Below are 21777 nucleotides of genomic sequence, written 5' to 3' on the forward strand. Positions count from 1 at the left end.
GGTGCGCCAGTTCTTGCCGAGTAGAGTGGCGTGTATGTGTAGGGGAGGCTTTTCTCTTTTAAACACTTCGTTTGTGAAATATGTGCATGGTACCACTTTTAACTTGTTTACATGCAACCATTTTGTTATTGTATAAACGAGTAAAATTTAATTTAATATTAAAATAATTAAATACATGTGTAAAAGCTATTTATTGGCGTGTTAGTTGATATGATATTGAATAAAAGTGTAAAATTTATACAACATATATGAATTTCATACTTTAATTTGGACCTTGTACGCGAATAGCTCGAAAGCTAAAAATCTCCTCCAATCTATATGATCTAGAGCACTTCTTCTATCCGTGCATACTATTTTATCCCCGAAATAGGGGGACGCTATTTCAAAACTAAGCCCATGTAAAATTTTGAGATGTTAAATTTTTGACACAAGCTGCATGTAAATGTCACAATAATAATACATATTTTTTATAAGCAAAAGCTTTCTGGCACGTGTGGCTTCCCAGTAAGCTTAAACAGGAATGAACAACGCCGAAAATCGAGAAATCGGCTTATCGATAAACTAGTACAAGGCTCGAAGAAAATTTATTGTAATATAGTGTATTCAGCTTTAATAAATTGTTGTAAATTATTGGTTAAATCGTGAATTGTCGGTGTTATAAGTAATATTATCAATCAGGAACGTGAAATATATTTCAAGTTCATCTACACATTCGGAAATTATACTTCATGAGCAAATAAACAACGTAGTACTTTCATGCAACTTATATTGTCCAACATATAATGACAGACCATTTTATGCGAGAGATCTTGCGAACAGCTGTCGCTCAAGTTTGTCAGACTATTGGTTACCATGTTGTACAAACAACCTCTTTTGAGTTGCTTCAGGATATTCTACAAAAATTCCTTCATGAATTCTCTCGGGACTTGCGAAGACAAGTTGAACACTGTAAGTATTTTTCTTTGGTCTTGAAATAGACACACACAAAGTCAATGTAAACATAAAACTCAGTATAATTAAAACTTTGCATATAATACATTGTACACAAAATAAAAAGTTACAAATTTTTTTTTAGGGAAAACTTTAGTATAACGTCCCAGGCTTTCGGCGATAAACTGGGCATGGGCGGATAGAGGAAATCCTCCACATCAAGAATATTTATAGATATAGCCGCGGGAAACCTATAGTTTTCGAGATATTTGGGTTTAAAGTTCAAAATTTCGACTATTTAAAGTACGCATTTTTTCGATTTCAAATGAATATTTTCCACTTTTATATCCACTAACACTTCACAAATCGGTTTCTACACATTTATTTTACATTGTATAGTGCAAAAATAGTTTAATTCAATATTTAAATTATTTTTAATATCTATTAATTCTGACAATAACAAAAGGGTTGCAAAGGGTCAAATAACCAGTGTTACCTTATCGACATCTTTTGTAATTGAACTGAAAGAATTGAAAACAGATAATACCCCAAATACAGGAATCCAAAAACTAGAGAAATAAACTATTACAAAGCATTGATGTTAAGTATTATGTTATACCCTCTATGACAATATTACTTTTTCTTGTAGAACTTCTTCAAAAACATAACCCTGGTCGGTCCGACACCAGGGTGTATCAAGGTGTTTTTGCGAAGAACTCCTTTTTGCGTTGGCGGCCTTCGGCCGTGCTTAAAAAAAAAATAACCCTGATCGGTCCAACACCGGGGTGTCTCAAAATATTTTTCGCACAGAATTTCTTTTTGCGTTGGCGGCCTTCGGCCGCGCTTTAAAAATAAAAAATAACCCTGGTCGGTCCAACACCGGGATGTATCAAGGTTTTTTGCGCAGAACTCCTTGCGTAGGAGGCCTTCGGTCGCGCTTCTAAAAAATAACTCTGGTCGATCCAACACCGGGATGTATAAAGGTTTTTTTGCGCAGAGCTCCTTCTTGCGTTGAACTTCATATATATAACATAAGTACAAGTACATTCTTATCCATCCTAAGTGAACCTATTACTAAGAGGGCAAAATGTGGTAAAACCAACCACAAAGGTTTATATATACATATAAATATATTTTTAACACACTACACAATTTTCAATTAACTTATTTTCACGTTTCAAACAAATAACCTTTGTCGGTCCAACACCAGGGTTTCCGTAGGTCTTTTGCGTGTAGTAATGTTCGACGCGAAAGAACCATGAACACGCCGGTTATGAACTGACGGGAAAGAACTGTGCAAAGTGTGTTTATTTTTTGAGTTATTTTGCGAAAAATCAAAACAAATAAAATTTAAAAAGAAGCTCACGGAACTCCTATCTTTGCGTTAAAATAAGACGATTTAACAAAAAAATTTATTTTTTCCGGCCTCCCACTTTGAGGGACCTAAGTTATAAATTCACCTAACATGTTTTGTAAACAAGAAAATAGTTATGTCTATTTCTTTTAACAGATAATAGAACGGAGGCAAGTTTGGATGATATTTATATTACCCTAAGTAATTTAAATATTAACATAAGCGAACTGCTTGATTATACCAACAACGTGGAGCCAGTGCCCTTGGCTGTGGAGTTACCAAAATTTCCAGCACATAAGAATACAAACTTGAATTTTTTGAAGCCTGGAAGTAAGGAAGTTCTTATTCGTCCTGTTCATATATATGAATATCTACCACCTATGTTACCAGCAGATTCGAAAAGTATATTGCCTTCACATTACTTGCACTCTGATTCACAGTTCCTTAAATCGAGTTCGATTAATATGAGTAATGATGTAAGTACTAAAATACATAAAAACAACGAACTTGTAATAAAAGAATTATTTGTCAGTGCGAAACTAAAACGGAACGATATTTACCTACATATACCAATACATTAACTTGTATGAATAATGCGAATAGACTAGGTGTGTCAAAAGATTCTCTTGATCCTTCTCAAGAGGGTCCTAAAGTCACGTTGAGTTCATCTCATATGTTTGATGAAGAAGGACGTCCTACCAGAGAAATCAGTAGCGTTGTAATGACAACAGGCGGCTTTATTTCCCCCGCTATTGAAGGAAAACTTCCGGATACCAAAGTACCAAAATTTGTCGGTAAGGTTTGTTAAGTAATTTTCAAAGTATGCATTATATTTTTTTCTTGCTTGTAGAAAAACTGATGGGCTTGGATGCACCACCACCCACTTCGCCCGCTGCAGGTGTGAGTTCTGAAAAGTTTAAAACTGCAGAATACAAACACCCCAGTAACAGTACAACGTTAACTGCAGGTGTTAACGAAGCTGTTCACACCTATTCGTTGCAACCAAAACCGGTGCTAAATTTAGAAAAATCAGAACTTGCAGGGGACGTAGCAAGCCAGCTCGTGGTACCATCTTCGAAAGATTTGATTCCGAACGAAAATGGATCTGATATAACTAATATAGGCGTTATAAAGAAGGCTGGATGGAGTCCTATAACAAAGCATATGCAGATGCCAACAATTGCTACGAAGTTGCTCAATAAAGCAAAAAAAAAAAGTCCTCTTGATCTGCAAAATGCATTGATAGCTAAATCATATCTACCAGATGCAAAAAATTCCGACACTTTGATATCACCTCGAGTGGAATCTTCGGAAAAACTTCATAAAAAAAACAAAAGGATGTTGCAGAATCTATTAAACCCAGGATTCGAATCATGCTCAGTCTCATCGGATTATAGTAATTCTGTTCTTCAACGTCATAAAATTGAAAAGTATCTCAAAAAACAATCAAAACATCAAAAAAAATTGCTGCATAAGCAAAAACAGAGCGAAGTATTGAAGAAAAATTTGGAGTTACCAAAGATTATTGGAGATAAAATACCCGTACCACTATCATCGAGTACGAAAACCTTACGCGCTAGTTCAGTTGTTAAGGAGAGTGTACTTCCTGAAGTACCAAAGGAAAAAACATGTCTTCCGAAATCCGGCTTAACCGATATTTCTTACACGTTCTCTCAAAGTAGCACTACCGATAATAGTATTAGTGCAAATAACAGTGGAAGTACGGTCGACAACGTGAAGCTGTCTCCAAATGCTACTTTTCTGGAAAAAAAAACCTTGTCGGGTGTTAAATTATCGACCGAGCTTGATAAAAATAAATTAAATATTTTTAAAAAAATTTCGAAACAGAAGTCACAAAAACCAGCATCACCAAACAATCGTTTGCCTTCGACACAAATGTCTGGTGGAAATGACGGTCAATTTATCAACCTTCCTTGCGGGACTACAATTACACCCACACCTACCAGTCTAAAATGTATGATAGCAAGCGACACAATTTTGCACAATTCCGCTCTAATAGAAAAAAAATCAAAGGTGTCGGTTAATTGCGAGCTAGGTGGCATGGCCGAGAATATTTCTGCCAATAACATAACAGGCGTTATTATCCCAAACCAAATAAGCCAGCCACCGTTACAAATTAGTGAAGATATTAAACCTAAAAAACGTGGTCGTAAGCCAGGAAGCAAAAACTTACCAAAACAAATAATTGTTAGTCCTATCGACTCAAATGATGTTTCACATTCGAAGAAATTGAAGAAGTTTAAAAATTCTAAATACGATTCACAATATCCCCTTCATTTAGAAACAAGAAATTTACTGGAACTAACTAATCCCCTCGATAAGTTAACACCAACTTTAGGTCATGGTGTTGATGCCATTACCTCCAGTCTATCAGCGAATATAAAAGACGTTCGAAAAGAACGGAAGAAAACCAAATCTAAAAATTTGAATATGTCCACGACCGTGCAAAAAGAATATAACGCTGAAACAGCAGTTCCAACTAAAGAAGAAGTCAATACTATTAACAAAAAACTAATGCGTATGGATACAATTTTACAACCATTGGGAGCGTTTAATGATGCCATGGTTGATCCGAATGCGGATATTACGCAAACTTTATCTCATAAGCCATTGTGTTATAAGTCTCCTACTAGAAAGAGGCAATCTCCACAGATTCCGCTTCAATTACATACAATTCCAAGTGTAATGCCTGGTTCCCATCAGTCGTTTATGTATAAACCAGTAATGGGCGGGATCCCTGATCTATTAAAACTTTGTCCGTTCCCATCTGGACCTGGTCTCATACCGCATAGTGCTCAGAATATGTTATATCCGCGTTTACCGCCAACATTTCATTTACCTATTCCAAATTTGCGACAGCAAAGCACCACTAAGCCGATAATTACAGGTAAGTGCGATTAGAGTCCAACAACGGGAGGATACTTTAACTAAAATGTGCGCTTACACAACACTTTAACACATTGAGAGTGCTCTGTTAACAAATAATATTTATTGTTTTTTTTTTTGTGGTGCGTGTCGGCTATTACTCTGTATTTTCGCTAATTAAAGAAGGTCGCGAGTCCTCACAAAATGATGAGGGCCAATCGTGCACAAAAACAACGCGTTCTTTAAGAACAGTCAATAGGGTACAAAGAAATTCAGTATAATTTTCGTATTAAAGGTCTTGATTGTGCGACGACAGTTTTTCAAAATTTACATTATCGACCGCAGGCAATTGAACTGGCAGTTGTTGTTATCTAATTTTCGCTTGGGTGGTAACGTTCGTGCTGATTGTCTTCAAAGTCATCTAACGGTAGGCCCAGGAAACTTGCTGTTTCGCCGGGGTCGGATCATAGGGTGAAGTGTGGAAGGTGGTTAGTGTCATGCGGAGGCTCGTTGCATGATCGACATATGTATATTTGGTATGTCGGGATCGATTCTGGATAAGTAGGACTTTAACCTGCTATAGTACCCAGAACAAAGTTGCGCAAGGGTCACTCTAGATGCCCGTAGCAACTCGAGCTCTTCGTCTGCGATGGGAGGTGAATTGACTCCAAGTACGCCATTCACTGAGAGGGAGTCGGTGAAGGTGTTAATAGCTCCACTGTGAATGGTGGTTGGTGCTTGTCTATAGTTCTTTCCGTCCGAAGTCCCGTCGGCGTACTGTCTGATGTCGTCTACGTAATCAAGGAAGGTCCTCTTGATGTTCATAGGAGTCGGTTCCGCTTCAAACAGACGACTGCAGGAGTGATTTCTGCGAAAACACCCCAGCAGAAACTGCTTGGAGAGGAGCTCGTTATGTTCCTTAACCGGAAGCATACGGACCTCACAGTGCAGGTGTTCCTTTGGGAACATCAAGAGGCATCCCGTGATAGTGAGGAGTGCAGTGATTTGAAAAGTCTAAAGCTTCTTCGTCTGCGTTGCACTACATTCAGGCGAAAATATTGGAGAAGCATAGTTTAGGACCGGCCGGCCGATTGCCTTGTATTTTGCCAACAACGTTTCTTTGTCTTTTCCCCATGACCCACTTGGGGATTTTGTTGCGGCGCCGTACTTTGCCTGTTATCGCAGTCGTGTGAGCAGTGACGGAGCACAGGCTGTCAAATGGAACACCTAAAAGTTTAGGGTTATTCACCGTCGGAATTTTAACACCATCGACTGTAATGTTCAGATCCAGTCTGTATTTCTTCGTCCAGTTTCTGAATATCATCGCTGTGGATTTAGTTGGGTAGAGTGTTGGGCTCCTTGCAGAGAAGAAGCGAGAAAGGTCGGAGAGGTAGCGGTTTACTTATGAGCACATGCCATCGATTCCATTGAGATATAGAACTTAAACGGTAGCATGGAGAGGACGCCACTCTGCGCAACCCGCTGTTCAATTCTTCTTAGTTTGGAGTTTTGACTTCCAAACAGTACGGATGAATTTCGACCGCTCAGGTAGTTCATAGTCCACCTCTTCAGCCCTGGAGTGAGCGTGGATTGTTCGATGTCCTGAAGTAGCGTTGTGTTATTGACTGTGTCCAAAGCTTGTGACAAGTCCAACGCTACGAGGATCGTCCTCTCGCAGGGTGGCTTCTGGTTTAGGCCATGAACTATCTGGGCGTTTATGACGCTAAGTGTTGAGTGGTGCTATGCACTTTTCGGAAGCCATACTGATGGTCTGCTAGACTCAGGTGGTGAGTGAATGTCGGAAGAAGCAAGACCTCAAGTGTCTTCACTACTGGGGAAAGGAGAGTTTCCCAGGTTTCAGTTCCGACTTTCCACACATCTGGTATTTGAAGAGTAGTCAGCGACAGGTTGATGACCTTGGTGAGGAAGCTTACTTCCGTCGAGCCTAGATGTTTTAGCATCAGCATGCTTATGGCCATCGAATTGAATTTCAACTCGGTCGTCGTGTCTTCTTAGATTAGACAGTTCCTTTTCAGTAGTCCAAAGCTTACTCACAACGGTGGGGAGATTGCAGGACTTCAGGTGCTCTATCCATTTAGTCCGCTTTTGCTGATTTACCATTTGCCGAGTTTCCAAATTGAGATCCCTTATTCGGGGTAACAGGGATCGTAATGGCGTAAGGTGTCGCGCTCGTTTGCTAATTTGGCTGGGAAATTGCGATTCTTCCTGCTGGTATGAAGCGAGTAGTAGCAGCAGCGATTACCTTGTGGAATTGACGCTCGCCAACGATGACGTCCGTAGGAATGGGTAGTGCGGTGAAGGTGCTCTCGGTAAATTCTGTGAAGCCGACCCAGTTTGCTTTGTTAAAGTTAACAAAGGTGCGGTTGTTCATAGAAATAAAGTCGGGAGATTTCTCGATCGAGATAATTATGGGCAGATGATCTGATGCGAGAGTTAGCATAGGTCGCCGGGTTATGCTATTTATCAGACCACCGCTAGCGATGGTAATACCTAGCGAGCTATTGCAGGTGCCCATAATTCTGGTGGGGCTTTGTCATTCATTGTGTAAAATGTCGATCGTTTGACTGGCAGGAGTGCCAAAGGTCGTGGTGCGCATTAAAGTCGCCTAGAACCTATGTTCGTCTGACATTCAAAGGTAGTGTCCGTGCCATCGTGACACCATCGATTAGTCGATATTGCACGGTGTTGTGCAGTATGAAGGCTAGGCCTACCCCATTATCTCGCTCGCGTTTCTTTGCGCAAACGCAGCAAAATAATTTTTCAGGGTCCGGGTTAGACACAATGCCAGCTCGGGTCAGTGAAGACAATCTCAACCTAAAACTCACCGATCCAAACGGGACTAGATCGCCGAAATAAAAGCCCTTGGTGTGATAAAATCCGGGTCAATTCCGGTAATAACGTATAACCGGCTGATGTGGGCATTGTACTGGCAGTCGCCATCTCATGTACGTTAGAAATACTATCAACCCCTTTTATAGTATGTAGAAATGAAAAATTAAAATCAGGAAACTGAACTTGAGCAGTTGCGTATACTGTTTTGCAAATTTCGGAGTTGAATACATTGAATATCTTTAAAGAGAATATGTATATTTTTTACGAAGGTTTCGAACTGAATCATTTTACCGAAATTGATCTTGTTTTTAACAGGAATACCTAGTATTATGGTCAAAAAAGATGGTTTTTGGAAATTGTTTTTTTTTTTCACAGAAAACTTTTCAAGATATAATATTGCAAAATTAGTGCTTATACACAGAGAACTAAAAAAAAATTTTAATATTCACCGCCTATTACGTATCTATCATTGCGCGAGTTTAGCTTCTATTTGACCATAGAATACCAAATTACGCAAGAAGATCGTCTAGATACCGCGGACTGTATATAATGGAAAACATCAACCCTTATTATAGTAGGTTAATGTGCCAAAATTAGCAGACTGTTCTACAAGCTGTATACGTTGTAAAATACCTTTAAAGAAAATAAGTGCTTTCTATTTCTTATTTATTGATTTATTTCACCAAAAAACGCCAAACAACGTCAACGCTATACAAATACAAAATACAAGTTAATAAATATTAACATAACTATTTAAATTATTTCAAATAAAATAGCACTAGTTTAAATAAAATTAAAAAAAAATTAATTCCAAGCATATAATGAGGAATTAATAAAAGAAATTAATTTACAATTACATTTGCTCGCGTTTGCGTACTTCATGTTCTACTATTTTAAACTAGAGCTCTCAAAGTGCCATCATCTTTAATGCTCTAAAGAAGTGGTCGGCATAGCCCGCGAGTACTCTCTGAACTAGCTATGAGTATACGTGTGTTGACTTGCGACAGTTATTATACCGTAGAAACGACGATAGTGCCAGTTGCTTTCTGACTACTCAGCGAGCAAGAAGTGCTCGGAAAGTAAACGCATGTATGTATGATGCAAAAATCAACCATTTTATATGCGCTTTAATATTGAATAAGAATTATATTTTTTCTTTGTAGAATTTTGAATTAAAAATTAGACCAACATTGGGATTAAAAAATGAAGATATAATTTTTAATAAACAAATCAACATAGGGATTAAAAAATTTAACTTTTAATTAAAAAATTCCCAACCCTGGTCAGAACATTACTTTCCAGACATTTTGATGTCTCTCAACGAACACTTTCACAACAAAGCCTGTATGTTTCCAATCAAGGAACTTCACTGAGCAATTGAGAGTTTTCGCAAAAACCATCTTTGTAGTCACTTGCTTAGAGCATCTGGAGCACACTCCTGGAATATGTCCCGAACATAAAATATTTTACCGACTAGTCTAAGGACGCAGTAAACTTCAGACAAGCACTGAACACCATTCATAGCGGAACGATTGACCGTCTCATTGACTCCCTACCATTGAATGGAGCGTAATCACCATTCATTGCAGAACAAAAGCTCGAGTTGTCTCGTGAAACTAGAACGACCTGCTAAATATCCATAATCGACCCCGATAGAAAACTTATGTCCCCCACGGAAATAGTCTCCGAAATACTCAAACTCTGTTGTTGCATGCCTCTTAAAATCTACCGTACTAAGATATTCGTTATAAGAACAACAGTGGAAAGCTTACTGGATGTGGTCATTTTTATATATATAAATGAAACCCGTTTCCCGTTGTCACGCCATAACTTGAGAACGGCTAGACCGATTTGCCTCTTTTTTTTTTTTTTTTTTTTTGTAGTTTTCTAATACTCTGTAGAAGGTTCTTACGGAACAAACGACGAATGTCATCGTCATTCACAGCCATAGACTATATTGCAAGAGCATCGTTTGTTCGGAAATGTGGTTACTTAAATTTGCTTTCTAGAGTGCGCGTGGTGTTGAGCTCAGTGTTTACTTCAAAATGCCAAGTTAATCGAGTAGCGATTTGTAAAAATGTAAGTGAAATTATGAAACCCTATGGAATAAACACTATTATGAAAAAATATATTTTTTTTTATTTAATAAAATTATGAAATTAGTAAAGTTCTTCTCAGTTTTGGCGAGACTAGGGAAATAGTGACTCAATTTTATAAAGAGGATATTATAGATTGCAGTTTAAATTGAATAGGTACTCATACCTAAGATAGGACAACTGTCAGCCATACAAAATAAAGTAGTGCATCAAAGCTACGATATATCTGTACGAAGTTCGCCGGGTCAGCTAGTAAATAATAATTTCAGTGTATTACTACAATGTAATTTTACATCTACCGTAACCAAAAAAAACTGGTGAAAGGAACTGGTAGTATACATACATACATATATAATGTAGTTTATTACAACACAAAATACGCAAAAACAGTAACAATGTTTCACAATAAACATAGTTTTTTAGTTTCGAACACCGGTTTTACTACATTTACTGTTATATGTATATATGCACATTTGTTAATTAAAATTTAAATTTGCGTTTTATTTAGAGTCAACAATCAATCATTCGTCGTTAGACCCTCTCTTACCCCTACTGAATGATGATTTCATTTTTTGCGATGTACCGCAATTCGTCCCCGAGTCAATGACACACACATCAACTTTGTCAAAACCAGAGATGAGGAACCCAGAAACAGAATGTTCAAATCTCGAATTTCATAACTTGTCTACGTTTTGTGAAAAACTTTTAGAAACACCTGAACTCTGGGCTCCACTCGAAAATATTTCAATACCAACATCGCCAGGTTGTATGTCGTTGAACACATACGAATTCCCAACACCAAATGAAAATGCTACCAATTCTCTTAAGCCAATTACAGAAACTCTTATGTTCGGGGACGGTATGTATTTTTAAAATGCATAAAATGCAACGTCTAAATATGTAATGCAATATTTAGCAACATCTTCTATAGCTTCACCCACACTAAATTTGGATGAAATATTAGAACTTTTTGATGAATGCAATGAACTCCCATCATCGCTACTCAATAACTCAAATTCGCCCAACCAGAGCGAATTGGATCAAAGTCAGCTTGATTTAACAGCGACTCTATTGAATTTCTTTCAAAAGGAGGATATTTTAGCAATTTGCAATGAAACGGCGAAAAACTCAACAGGTGATCTTTACTTCATTTAAAGATCTAGAAAATCGAGCACATTTTGTGCTTTGTTCATAAAACAAGGTTATCATACCTTTGGGAACTAGGAACTATAAGGTGTACCGTTAAACCAATCGTCGAATATTTCTGAAATTCACTCATGTTATAAATGTCTTCTTGGCATTCGTTGAATATTACAGGATATATTTAATTATAACCTGAACGGGATATATTAAGTTTGTCACAAAATTTGTAACACCCAGAAAGAAAAGTCGGAGACCCTATAAATCATATCTATAAATGATCAGCGTGATGAGTCGATTCAACAATGCCGGTCTGTCTGTATATACGCAAACTAGTGCTTATTTGTCGGAACCGCCGATATCAGACCACTATAGCATATAGCTGCCATATAAACTGAACGATCAAAACCATGTCCTTGTAAGAAAACTTTTTTTATTTGACAAGACATCTTCCCGAAATTTGGCATATAGCATTGTTCGAGGACAAGATATAATTTTCGAAGAAATTGTTTAAATCGGACCGATATAGTATATAGCTAACTGACTATTGTATTTATGGATGAAATTATAGCTTCGGTGTTTTATTTATATTTTTTTTATTGCTTTTTTAAATTTTATTGCTTTTTTTTAAATTTTATTGCTTTTTTTTAAATTTTTTTTTGTTTTTTTTTATTGTTTTTTTTTTTACTCTTGCAACAGAGTATAATAGTTTTGTTCACCTAACGGTTGTTTGTATCACCTAAAAATAATCGAGTTAAAAATTGAGATATGTTTATAAAACTTGGTACCGTAATACGGTTGTTATTGCAGGTGGGCGTAATCGGACCACTGTCACGCCCACAAAACGCTATTAATCAAAAACAAATAAATTGCCATAACTAAGCTCCACAATAAGACTGTTATTTGGTGTACAGGATCACATTAGGGAGGGGCATCTGCAGTTTAAAATGTTTTAAAAACTGTGCGTGATTCCGCCCCCTAATAGGTTTAATGTGCATATCTGCTAAACCGCTAAAGCTATAATAACGAAATTCACTGAGAACAACTCCACATATAACGGTACTGTTAAAAAATATTAAAAGCGCGATAAATCAAGCACTAAATACGCCAGAGACATTAAATTTATCCCTGGGTTGTTATGTGATGACTTTATAGGAACCGCGTTAAAAATTAGACAGTAGACGTGGCACCGCCCACTTCTAGATGGAAATATATCTTGGGATCTGCTTAGCCGATTCCAATCAAATTCGATACGGGACCTTTTCATATTTCTATGTTATAGTGCGAAAATGGTCGAAATAGGACTACAATAACGCCTACTTCCCATATAACACAATTTTAAACTGCATCTGATTCTTTCACTTTCCAGTATGCAAATCAAGCACCAATGAATGTAACGGCATAAAACTTTGCATGAATAGTGTCATTTAATTGGGCGACCTTATCACCAAAGATTGTCTACATCGGAATAAAACTATTCCACCCCCCAAGTATTGAATATGTGGACCCCAGCTCCTACAGCAAACATTTTATCGAAAGTATCCGTCAATGTGTGAGATATGTTATAGAAATGCGAAGATAATAATTTTTTGATAATAATATGCCTGTATGTTAAAAATGCGTTGTATCGGGTCAATAATTCATTTAGCCACCATATGCCTAATATAATGATTTTCGAACTACTGGCTGACTTTATATCGCATATTTCAGCAAATAAGTAAGATATCTTGGAAAAATTTACTAGAAGTATAATATTGGATAGAATATAGCTTAATGCCGAAAATATGTTAAGGTGGTTCACAAATTACCCTATCATATACTACATATATTGATTTTCTTTGTTCTAACAAACCGCATGCACCTGAAGGTATTTCCCTGGCTTTGATCCTGGCAAGTTGCAAGAGTATTAAATGTTCGTTTACTACCCGAACTTAGCTCTTCATTACTTGTTAATGTTTATTTTTATTCTTTTTTTATACCCTGAACAGGGTATATTAAGTTTGCCACGAAGTTTGTAACACCCAGAAGGAAACGTTGGAGACCCTATAAAATATATACATAAATGATCAGCATGATGAGCTGAGTTGATTTAGCCATGTCCGTCTGTTCGTCTGTCTGTATATATACAAACTAGTCCCTCAGTTTCTATGCTATCGATCTGAAATTTTGCACCTTTTCTAACAAAGAAGCTGCTCATTTGTCGGAACGGCCTATATCGGACCACTATAGCATATAGCTGCCATATAAACTGAACAATCGGAATCAAGTGTTTGTATGGAAAACTCTTTCATTTGACGAGGTATCTTAATGAAGTTTGGCACAGAATGTTATTTAAAGCAATAGTGCAAGCTCCGAAGAAATTTTACAGATCGGATGACTATAACATACAGTTGCCATATTAACTGAACGATCGAAGTAAAGTGCTTGCATGAAAAACTCTTTCATTTGACGAGGTATCTTAATGAAATTCGGCGGGTATTATTATTTAAGGCATTAATCCAATCCTCGAAGAAATTGCATAGATCGGATGACTATAGCATATAGCTGCCATACAAACTAAACAATCGGAATCAAGTGCTTGTATGGGAAACTCTTTCATTTGACGAGGTATCTTCACGAAATTTGTATGGCATGGATTATTATTTGAGGCAACAATGTAATCTTCGAAGAAATTATTCAGATCGGATGACTATAGCATATAGCTGCCATACAAACTGAACAATCGGAATGAAGTGCTTGTATGGAAAACTCTTTCATTTGACTAGGTATATTCACGAAATTTGACATGTATTATTATTTAAGGCATTAATATAATCTCCGAAGAAATTGTATAGATCGGATGACTATAGTATATAGCTGCCATATTAACTGAACGATCGGAGTAAAGTGCTTGCCTGGAAAATTTTTTTATTTGACGAGGTATCTTCACGAAATTAGGCACGAGTTATTGCTTAAGGCAACAAATTATTCTCTACAGAAATTGGTCAGATCAGATCACTATATCATATAGCTGCTATACAAATTGAACGTACGGAATCAAGTTTTGGTAAGGGGCCTTTGTATTTGTGAAGGGTATTATAGCTTCGGCGCAACCGAAGTTAACGTTTTTTCTTGTTTTTTATTTGCTTTTCTTTATTATTTTCTATTTTTTTGCAAATACTGGCTCAAGTCGAATTTCCAAAACGTTTCTATACCATTTTAATTTACTAAAAATTGCATATTTAAATACATCTGTATACTGAATAGTTAATTGACGCAAAGTTTGAGATGATTTATGTAAATTTGACCAAGTAATCTTATGAATTCAGAAGTCGGCAGATATCACTTCTTTTATAGGTCAATCGATTCCTTAATTCTAAGGCTGTAAATGGCTTGCTGCCACTGCATGTGAAAAAAATCATAGAATGTATTAAATAACAAGTATGCTTGAGCCTTAATTCACCTGATGGCTAAGGTTTGGTTATGCAGAATCACAATGAGTATAAAATAAACGTAATAAAACTGATATGCAACTATTGCGAAACAGGAAATATCCCATTTTAGTGCTTTGTTTAACCGTGTATCAAATATCTTTGACAATACACCCTGCGCACTCCTACTAGAGAGTACTAACATACCTCCAAGAGTTTTGGTGAGTATAATATATAATATATAAAATTGAGTAAAACCGAACAGGGTGAACAGTGATCACTGAATTAAAGCATTTTTTATGCTTACGTTGTTGTAGCCTCAATGTTAGTAACCCTAATAACATATATTAAAATTTCGTAATTTCTGTTTCAATTTATGATATAAATTTTCGGCATTCATACATTGGTTGTATGTAATTGTGAAGAAATAATCAATTATAAACTCTTTAATATTTAAATTATATTAAAATTTGTGTTTTATATTAGAGTCGTCAATCAGTGGCACATCGTTGGAACCTACTCTGTTCCAAGCAAGTGGAGAACGTAACTATTGCAACGTGCCACCTTTCGTTCCCGAATCAATGAAACTTACTCCACCTGATGTTATATCTGAAATGACGAAAGCAGAGCGAGAATGTCCAAAAACTCCTAAGGTTCAGCACTCGACTACGGTCAGTGAAAAGATACTAAAGACTCCTGAGATTTGGAGTACCCCTGAAACGGGTTGCAAGTCGATTCCAAGCACGCCAGGTGGTATGTCGTTGAATACATACGAGTTGCATTTACAAAACGAACGTGCTACAAAATCTCCAAAGTCAAACGCGGATAATCCAGTATTCGTTGGTGGTATGTATTCTAAACATGCATCGCCTAGTACAGTTCTAGCGAAATCTTCTGCAGCTACGTCTATTCTTAATACCGATGACCCTATAGAATTATCCGACGATTCCATTGAGTACTCAACAACCATGTTGAATTCTTTAAGTTCGACCAATTCCAAGGACTTGCAACAAAATCAACTTCATTTAACAACGACGTCTCTAAATTTTTCTCAAATCGAGGATTATGTACCTATTCGAAAGGATATGACAAAAAATTCATCAGGTGATCTTTATTTGAGCGCAAAAGATCCAAAAATGTTCCCAAAGGCTAATAAATTTCTCAAAACTACTAAAAACTTTCTCCCAACTCCAACAGAAAATGTGTCCCAAATAGATCTGTTTAGCTCAGAAAAACGTGGGGTCGGTAAATTAGCAGGAGGTGCGGATTTGATACCATTAATTTCAACTGGTTCGGCGTATTCTGCAAAAACTATACCGTCCACCAGCTTAACAGCAACTGTAGCAGCTCCATTTTCATTATCCAAAAAAGATATTTATTCAACTAATGCATTTGAAAACTCATTATTATCAACAAATATAACAGGCAATGAGTTTTTGTCTGTAAATAATGAACTTCAGCGAAAGAAGAAAGATCACAAAAAGCTAAAAAAGTTGAAAGACGACAAAATCAAAAAGAAGAAGGATAAGAAGGCAAAATGTAAAGAACGTACAGATCACCACGAAAATTTTTTAAATAAAAATGAAAAGAGTCATAAAGAGAAACTAAAAGATTCTCTAAGGTGTGATGAAGAACAGCAACTAGTGAATAAAGATTTATTAAAAAAATTAAAAAAGGAAAAAAAAAAGAAAAATAAGCAGGTATGCCATATTACCATATTAGAGAGAGTATTTCGACTAAATTATAAAATGCCAACAACACTAACACCAAGGTAAATCCTTGTATTTTAATGTCCGTTCACTATAATAGTTGTAATTTACGAATTTCAGTTAAAAATTCCTTTGAATGATGTGACGCCTTTGCTGAGAAGCCGGGTCGTTAATTTTTTAATTACAAATTTGTGGATCAAAAATTGGATTTTCAATTTTGAATGACAACATCGGAATTAGAAATAGAAAAAGGAATTTTTAATCCAAGATTAAATGTTAGGATTAGAAATTGCAAATCTAATTTTTATCCAAGATGTTTGAAATAAAAAATTTATAAGTTTAAAGAAAGTTTTTTTAAGGGGTTACATGGGTTTCGCGGCTTCATAAAAAAAATATTTTTTTATTGTCTTATTTAATTCTATAATATCTCTAGAATATTGTCCCAAATTCTCAAGTTGATATCAGTAACAGTTTTGGAGATAGAGCTTTGAAAAGTTGCGCGCTCGAGGTCAGCTATTGTGTCACTGAAAACTTTAAACGCGTTTTTCTGGTTGGTTGTCAAGATTTCTCGCGAACTACTCAACCGATCGAATGAAATTTTATACAGGTGTTTGAGATGCAATTTACTCATACCTGGACGAAGGATTTTTTTTTCAATTACAACTATTTTAAAAAAGGAAATGTCGAGCAAATTTGACCGAAATTTTATTTTTGTTTTGGAAAAAAGTCTGGCAAAATTCCAATTCGAACTTGTTTTTTTTCCTTCGTTCAAGTACGAGTTTAAGGTATGAACTAAAACACATATATATTTATTAGTACTTTAAATGATCTTGTCAGGAGGTATGCTTACAACGCGGACGCACCTTTTTTTCGAGGGGTTACCGGAAATGACGTTACAATGGCGGAGTTTTTTTTGAAAATTTCAGAAATTATTCTCTAAATGTTTATCTTTAAGACAAAAAAATTTGAATTCAATAAATAATTTTTTATATAAAAAAAAAACAATTGAAAATAGGCCGTTTTTTACCCAACGAAACCATGCAACCCCTTAATCCCGTATTTGTAATTCAAAATGGGGTTGTTTTGTCAATCCTGTATCTGGGATTATGAATTTAAAAATTATTTTAATTATGATTTAATTGAAATATTTTTTAAATGAATTTTTTGCAACCCTGCCTAAGAGTAGACTATAGTGAGAGATGAATCTGATATATCAAATTGGCTTTTGAACTACACAAAAAAAATTTGATTTTTACTACGTGATTGGTATAAAAACGCAATAATATTAATTCGGTCTTAATACTCTCTGTTAATTTATAATAGTAGCATAAGACGTTAGTTAACTTGCTTTTCATACTACTATAATACATACCATACCGCTCGTTTAAAATAATTGATAAAGTAAATTTTTTTTATATAAACAGTATATATATTACTTTATATTGTCCGATGCACATACACTGTTTAATTATGATTATTTTTATTTAATCTGCATCGTAGTTGCAACTTATGAACACGCAAAAATTGTGCATTTCCTACAAAATCGGTTTTATTTAATTACTTCTTTGCATTGAGGACTCCGCTTACGAAAATAATATCTGCCAGACGGATCACTCTCATAGCATCCATCATGTTACATAAATCACCTTATGCAATATTTTCTTTGCAAAACGCCTAAAGCTCGTTATAAATCCATTCACTATAAAGTATTAGGATAATTATATATGTATATAAAATATATACTTATCAAACAAAATAACCTTATAGAAATTAGTACTTTATAGATAGTAATAAAAGGCAAAAGTTATTAACACTTTACACTAGTTATAATATAATTAAAATGTATTTTAATGCATACTTTGTACAAATATATATTTAACTGACGTGTTATGAAAAATATTGTTTAGCTATTTTCGGAAGACTTGGTCCAGGCTGACAAGAAACATGCCACAGATACTCTAGGAGTAAGCGGTGTTGGAAAACCAACAACTATGTTTTCAATGTACAGCACATCAACAAATTTGTCGGCTACAACAAATTTATCTAGTTCAACACAATCGTTTGTACCTAAACTGACGCTCAAGCTTGGTAGCTCACAATCGCCTACACCGGATGAAGATACATCACATAGGAACTATATTAGTAAAAGCAAAACTTTGAATGAGTTTGAAAGAAAGCGAGAGCCATCACCGGAACTAGCTAGAATTTCACCACTAGTAACACGACCACCAAAGCAAAAATTTAACTTAGGTAAAAGGCATTTATATTTATATTTTTTCTTTAGCTTTTTTAATTTCTGTGTCAAAGCAGCTGAAACTCTATCATCTTCATCGAATCAAATAACTGCGAGTGGAAGTAGTGGTAACTCCACCTTCGATTCTATAAATGAGAATAATGTCAATTCTGTAAGTGCACCGAAAAATCCTTGCGTACATTCCGGTGTGCCTCCACCAAACCCATGGTCATCAGGTAGTACCTTATCAGCAAGTTCTGTTCTACTTCCGCAGCAGTTGTTGCAGCCCTTAAAATCTCAAGAACCCTTAGCGCTTAGCAGTAAAGTGGATGGTGGACTATTATCGAATTCAATTATAAATACTTCTCGTTCTTTGGACGTTGCTGCTCGTCATAGCCCTGTACCTTTAATTTCGGAAACAAGCCGCCCATCGTCGTACATTGTAAGTTTAATAAAATAAAATGAACGTTAAATAGTTTAATAGTCTTTACTTTAAGGACGCTGAGGGCAATCGTGTCTGGATATGTCCGGCATGTGGTAAAGTAGATGATGGCTCTCCCATGATTGGCTGTGATGGTTGCGACGCTTGGTACCATTGGTATGTTCTTTGCGTTCAACTTATTAATATACTGATTTAAAAATACAATTCAGGATATGCGTGGGAATAACTATTGCGCCGAAAGACAATGAAGACTGGTTTTGCCGTGTTTGTATAACCCGTAAAAAAGGTATCCATGCTACTGATAAGAAACGTAAGCGGAGCAAAAAAAAATAATACCAAAACAAGTTAATATAGAGTAATAATAACAACTAAAACCCAAATGTTTCGCTCGTATCAGCGGAGTACAATTTTCTTAAGTAATATCATCGTTAATTACATTACTTGCACACCGTTCGGCAAAACTTACACCACATTAATTACGTACTATCTGAGTTATTCCTATTCACAAAATATTTAATTAACGTGTTAATTATTATAATTAACTTAAAATTATTAAGATCTAGTAGTTTATATTTCTAATAAAAAAATTCATCGTGTTTTCGTGCTTTCAATTTACATACATATGTATTTTTTTTCTTTCTGGTTTTTCGCATTGTTAAAATGTCTGAGGAACTATTGTGATTTGTTAGTCCTTATGGGACAAATAGAGCTTAATGTATGTAAGGTATATTAGTTTTTCACGAAGTTTGTAACACCCAGGAGGAAACATATAATATACATATGTATATAAATGATTAGCATGATGAGTTGAGTCGGTTTAGCCATGTCCGTCTGTGTGTATATACTCGAACTACTTCGTCAGTTTTTGATATATCGATCTGAAATTTTGCGCACGTTCTTTTATCTACAAGCTGCTCATTTGGCGGAACTGTCGATATCGGACTACTATAGCATGTCATACAAGCCGATAGATCACAATCAAGTCCTTGCTTAAAACACTTGTTTATTTGACGAGATATTTTCACGGAATTCGGCGTAAATCATTATCCAAGACAATGGTGGAATCTCCTAATTGCTTGGATAACTATAGCATAAAGCTGCCATACAAGCTGACCTATCAAAAACAAGTTCTTGTATAGAATATTTTGTATTTTTCGAATTTTGAAAAATATAACAAATATTTATGTCCCCATTTGCGTGGCGATGCCTTAAATATTATTATAAATAACTGATCAATACCTTGAAAGTTTTTTTCCAAGGAGTTGAGATCTGAACTTCAGATCTAATTTTGAACATGATTGGTTGAAATGTTTGGGGGCATGAGAAACAATAGTATTCAATATATAAGCCGCAAATGACCATTTTTTGGCTATGAGACTAGTTTATAGACACCGCTATAGTTAAACTAATAAAAAACTAACTGTCTGAAGGGTAATATATGCTCTGAAGGTGAATTGTAACGAAACGACAAACAATGGTATCGCCAAACTACATCAGTCCCTCACTTCCAGGGTTACTTCTATTTTACAGCGACTCATCAAATTCCTACAGTTACACTGCAGCGGACTTCAGGGCATGATCCATGAAATACTCGATTTTATGAGGAGGGAAGGCTTTTCGATAGCTACGTAAAGATCGTAAGTTTTATTAATAGATAATCTATCCTACAAGCCAGGTAAAAATTAGCTAACTGGTTACCGGTAGATTATCAGTAATTATTGAATTTATTACCCGATGGGTTTACTTTTGTTGCAGCCTCAAAGACTCTCTCATTGCTTTAGCGTAAATGCTACATATATTTTACTGCTCTGCTTTGCCAACTAATTTGGAATACTCTGTTACTCTTTGGTAAACAGCGATTTGTTGTTGTTGTTGTTGTAGCGGCAGAATTCTGCCGAGTTGACAGTCCCTGGCCGGAGTAAACCCGGGTCCGTTCCGGTTACGTAGACCCGACGGTCGTGGGAGCGGTTTTTTCATTGGTTATTAGTTTGGTTAACCATCTGTTACTGAAAATAGTTTGTTTAGTTATAGCTATGCTTACCTATAAGTTACAGAAAACTGGTTGATCGGTTACGTCGTTGTTGTTGTTGTTGTTGTAGCGGCAGAATTCTGCCGAGTTGACAGTCCTTGGCCGGAATAAATCCGGGTCCGTTCCGGTTACGTAGACCCGACTGTCGTGGGAACGGCGGTTACGTCGTAGTTGTTGTTGTTGTAGCGACATAATTTTGTCGAGAAAAATCCGGGTCCGTTCCTCTATAGGTTATTTGCTTGGTTATTCATTGGTTACCACTGCCTAACGTCTCGGTTACCTTTTTCCTTTTCATTGAAACAATTGAAATTCTCATTCGTTTTTTTTTATAATTTGCATTATGGTTCTATTTTTACAAGCTTTAGTTTAGCTTTTAATTATTGGCATCTATATGCATGTTTATATGTAAACAGAATATTAAAAACTACATTTACTTCTTTCAATAACTTTTAAAATTTTACAAATGATTATTGTAGAGTAAATTTCAAATATTAGCATTTATACATATATTCATTACAATCTTAATTTCCTTACAATAACTTTTTTACACAAGATTTATATATATACCACATTATTGAACTAAATAAATAAATTACCATAATTTTATTGGTTAAAACCTCTTAATGGTTAATAAATAGTTAATATTGAAATTTAAACTTCTATATATCTATCTATATATACAAAAATGAAACCCG

At 35.7% G+C, this 21777-nt stretch overlaps 1 protein-coding gene and 1 pseudogene across 14 annotated transcripts; one reads left to right on the top strand and one right to left on the bottom strand.

Moving 5' to 3' along the window:
* The first annotated feature begins 557 nt into the window (after positions 1-557).
* Taf3 (TBP-associated factor 3) lies at positions 558-19668 on the top strand. 14 transcript variants are annotated; one of them, XM_036367213.2, is made up of 12 exons: positions 565-948; positions 2441-2760; positions 2817-3078; positions 3135-5192; positions 10628-10978; positions 11036-11254; positions 15156-16369; positions 18286-18628; positions 18686-18783; positions 18886-19053; positions 19109-19209; positions 19263-19668. In XM_036367213.2, exons 1-12 carry the CDS (start codon positions 783-785, stop codon positions 19384-19386), a joined length of 5424 nt encoding a protein of 1807 aa, XP_036223106.2. In that variant the 5' UTR covers positions 565-782; the 3' UTR covers positions 19387-19668. The 14 variants fall into 14 exon arrangements, with proteins under 14 accessions (XP_069968737.1, XP_036223117.2, XP_036223106.2 ...); XM_070112635.1 differs by having other exon boundaries at positions 18689-18783; XM_036367211.2 differs by having other exon boundaries at positions 15156-15773; positions 15867-16369; positions 18686-19053.
* Positions 7028-7724, bottom strand: LOC138858045 (uncharacterized; annotated as a pseudogene).
* Positions 19669-21777: the final 2109 nt, after the last annotated feature.

This window comes from Bactrocera oleae, chromosome X (assembly GCF_042242935.1).
Source record: "Bactrocera oleae isolate idBacOlea1 chromosome X, idBacOlea1, whole genome shotgun sequence".
Taxonomy (NCBI): domain Eukaryota; kingdom Metazoa; phylum Arthropoda; class Insecta; order Diptera; family Tephritidae; genus Bactrocera; species Bactrocera oleae.

Coding starts and splice junctions, on each gene's coding strand:
- Taf3 (XM_036367203.2), top strand. CDS start 783: ATGACAGACCATTTTATGCGAGAGATCTTGCGAACAGCTGTCGCTCAA. Junction 3,079..3,134: donor CAAAGTACCAAAATTTGTCG/GTAAGGTTTGTT, acceptor TCTTGCTTGTAG/AAAAACTGATGGGCTTGGAT. Junction 11,255..15,155: donor AACGGCGAAAAACTCAACAG/GTGATCTTTACT, acceptor GTTTTATATTAG/AGTCGTCAATCAGTGGCACA.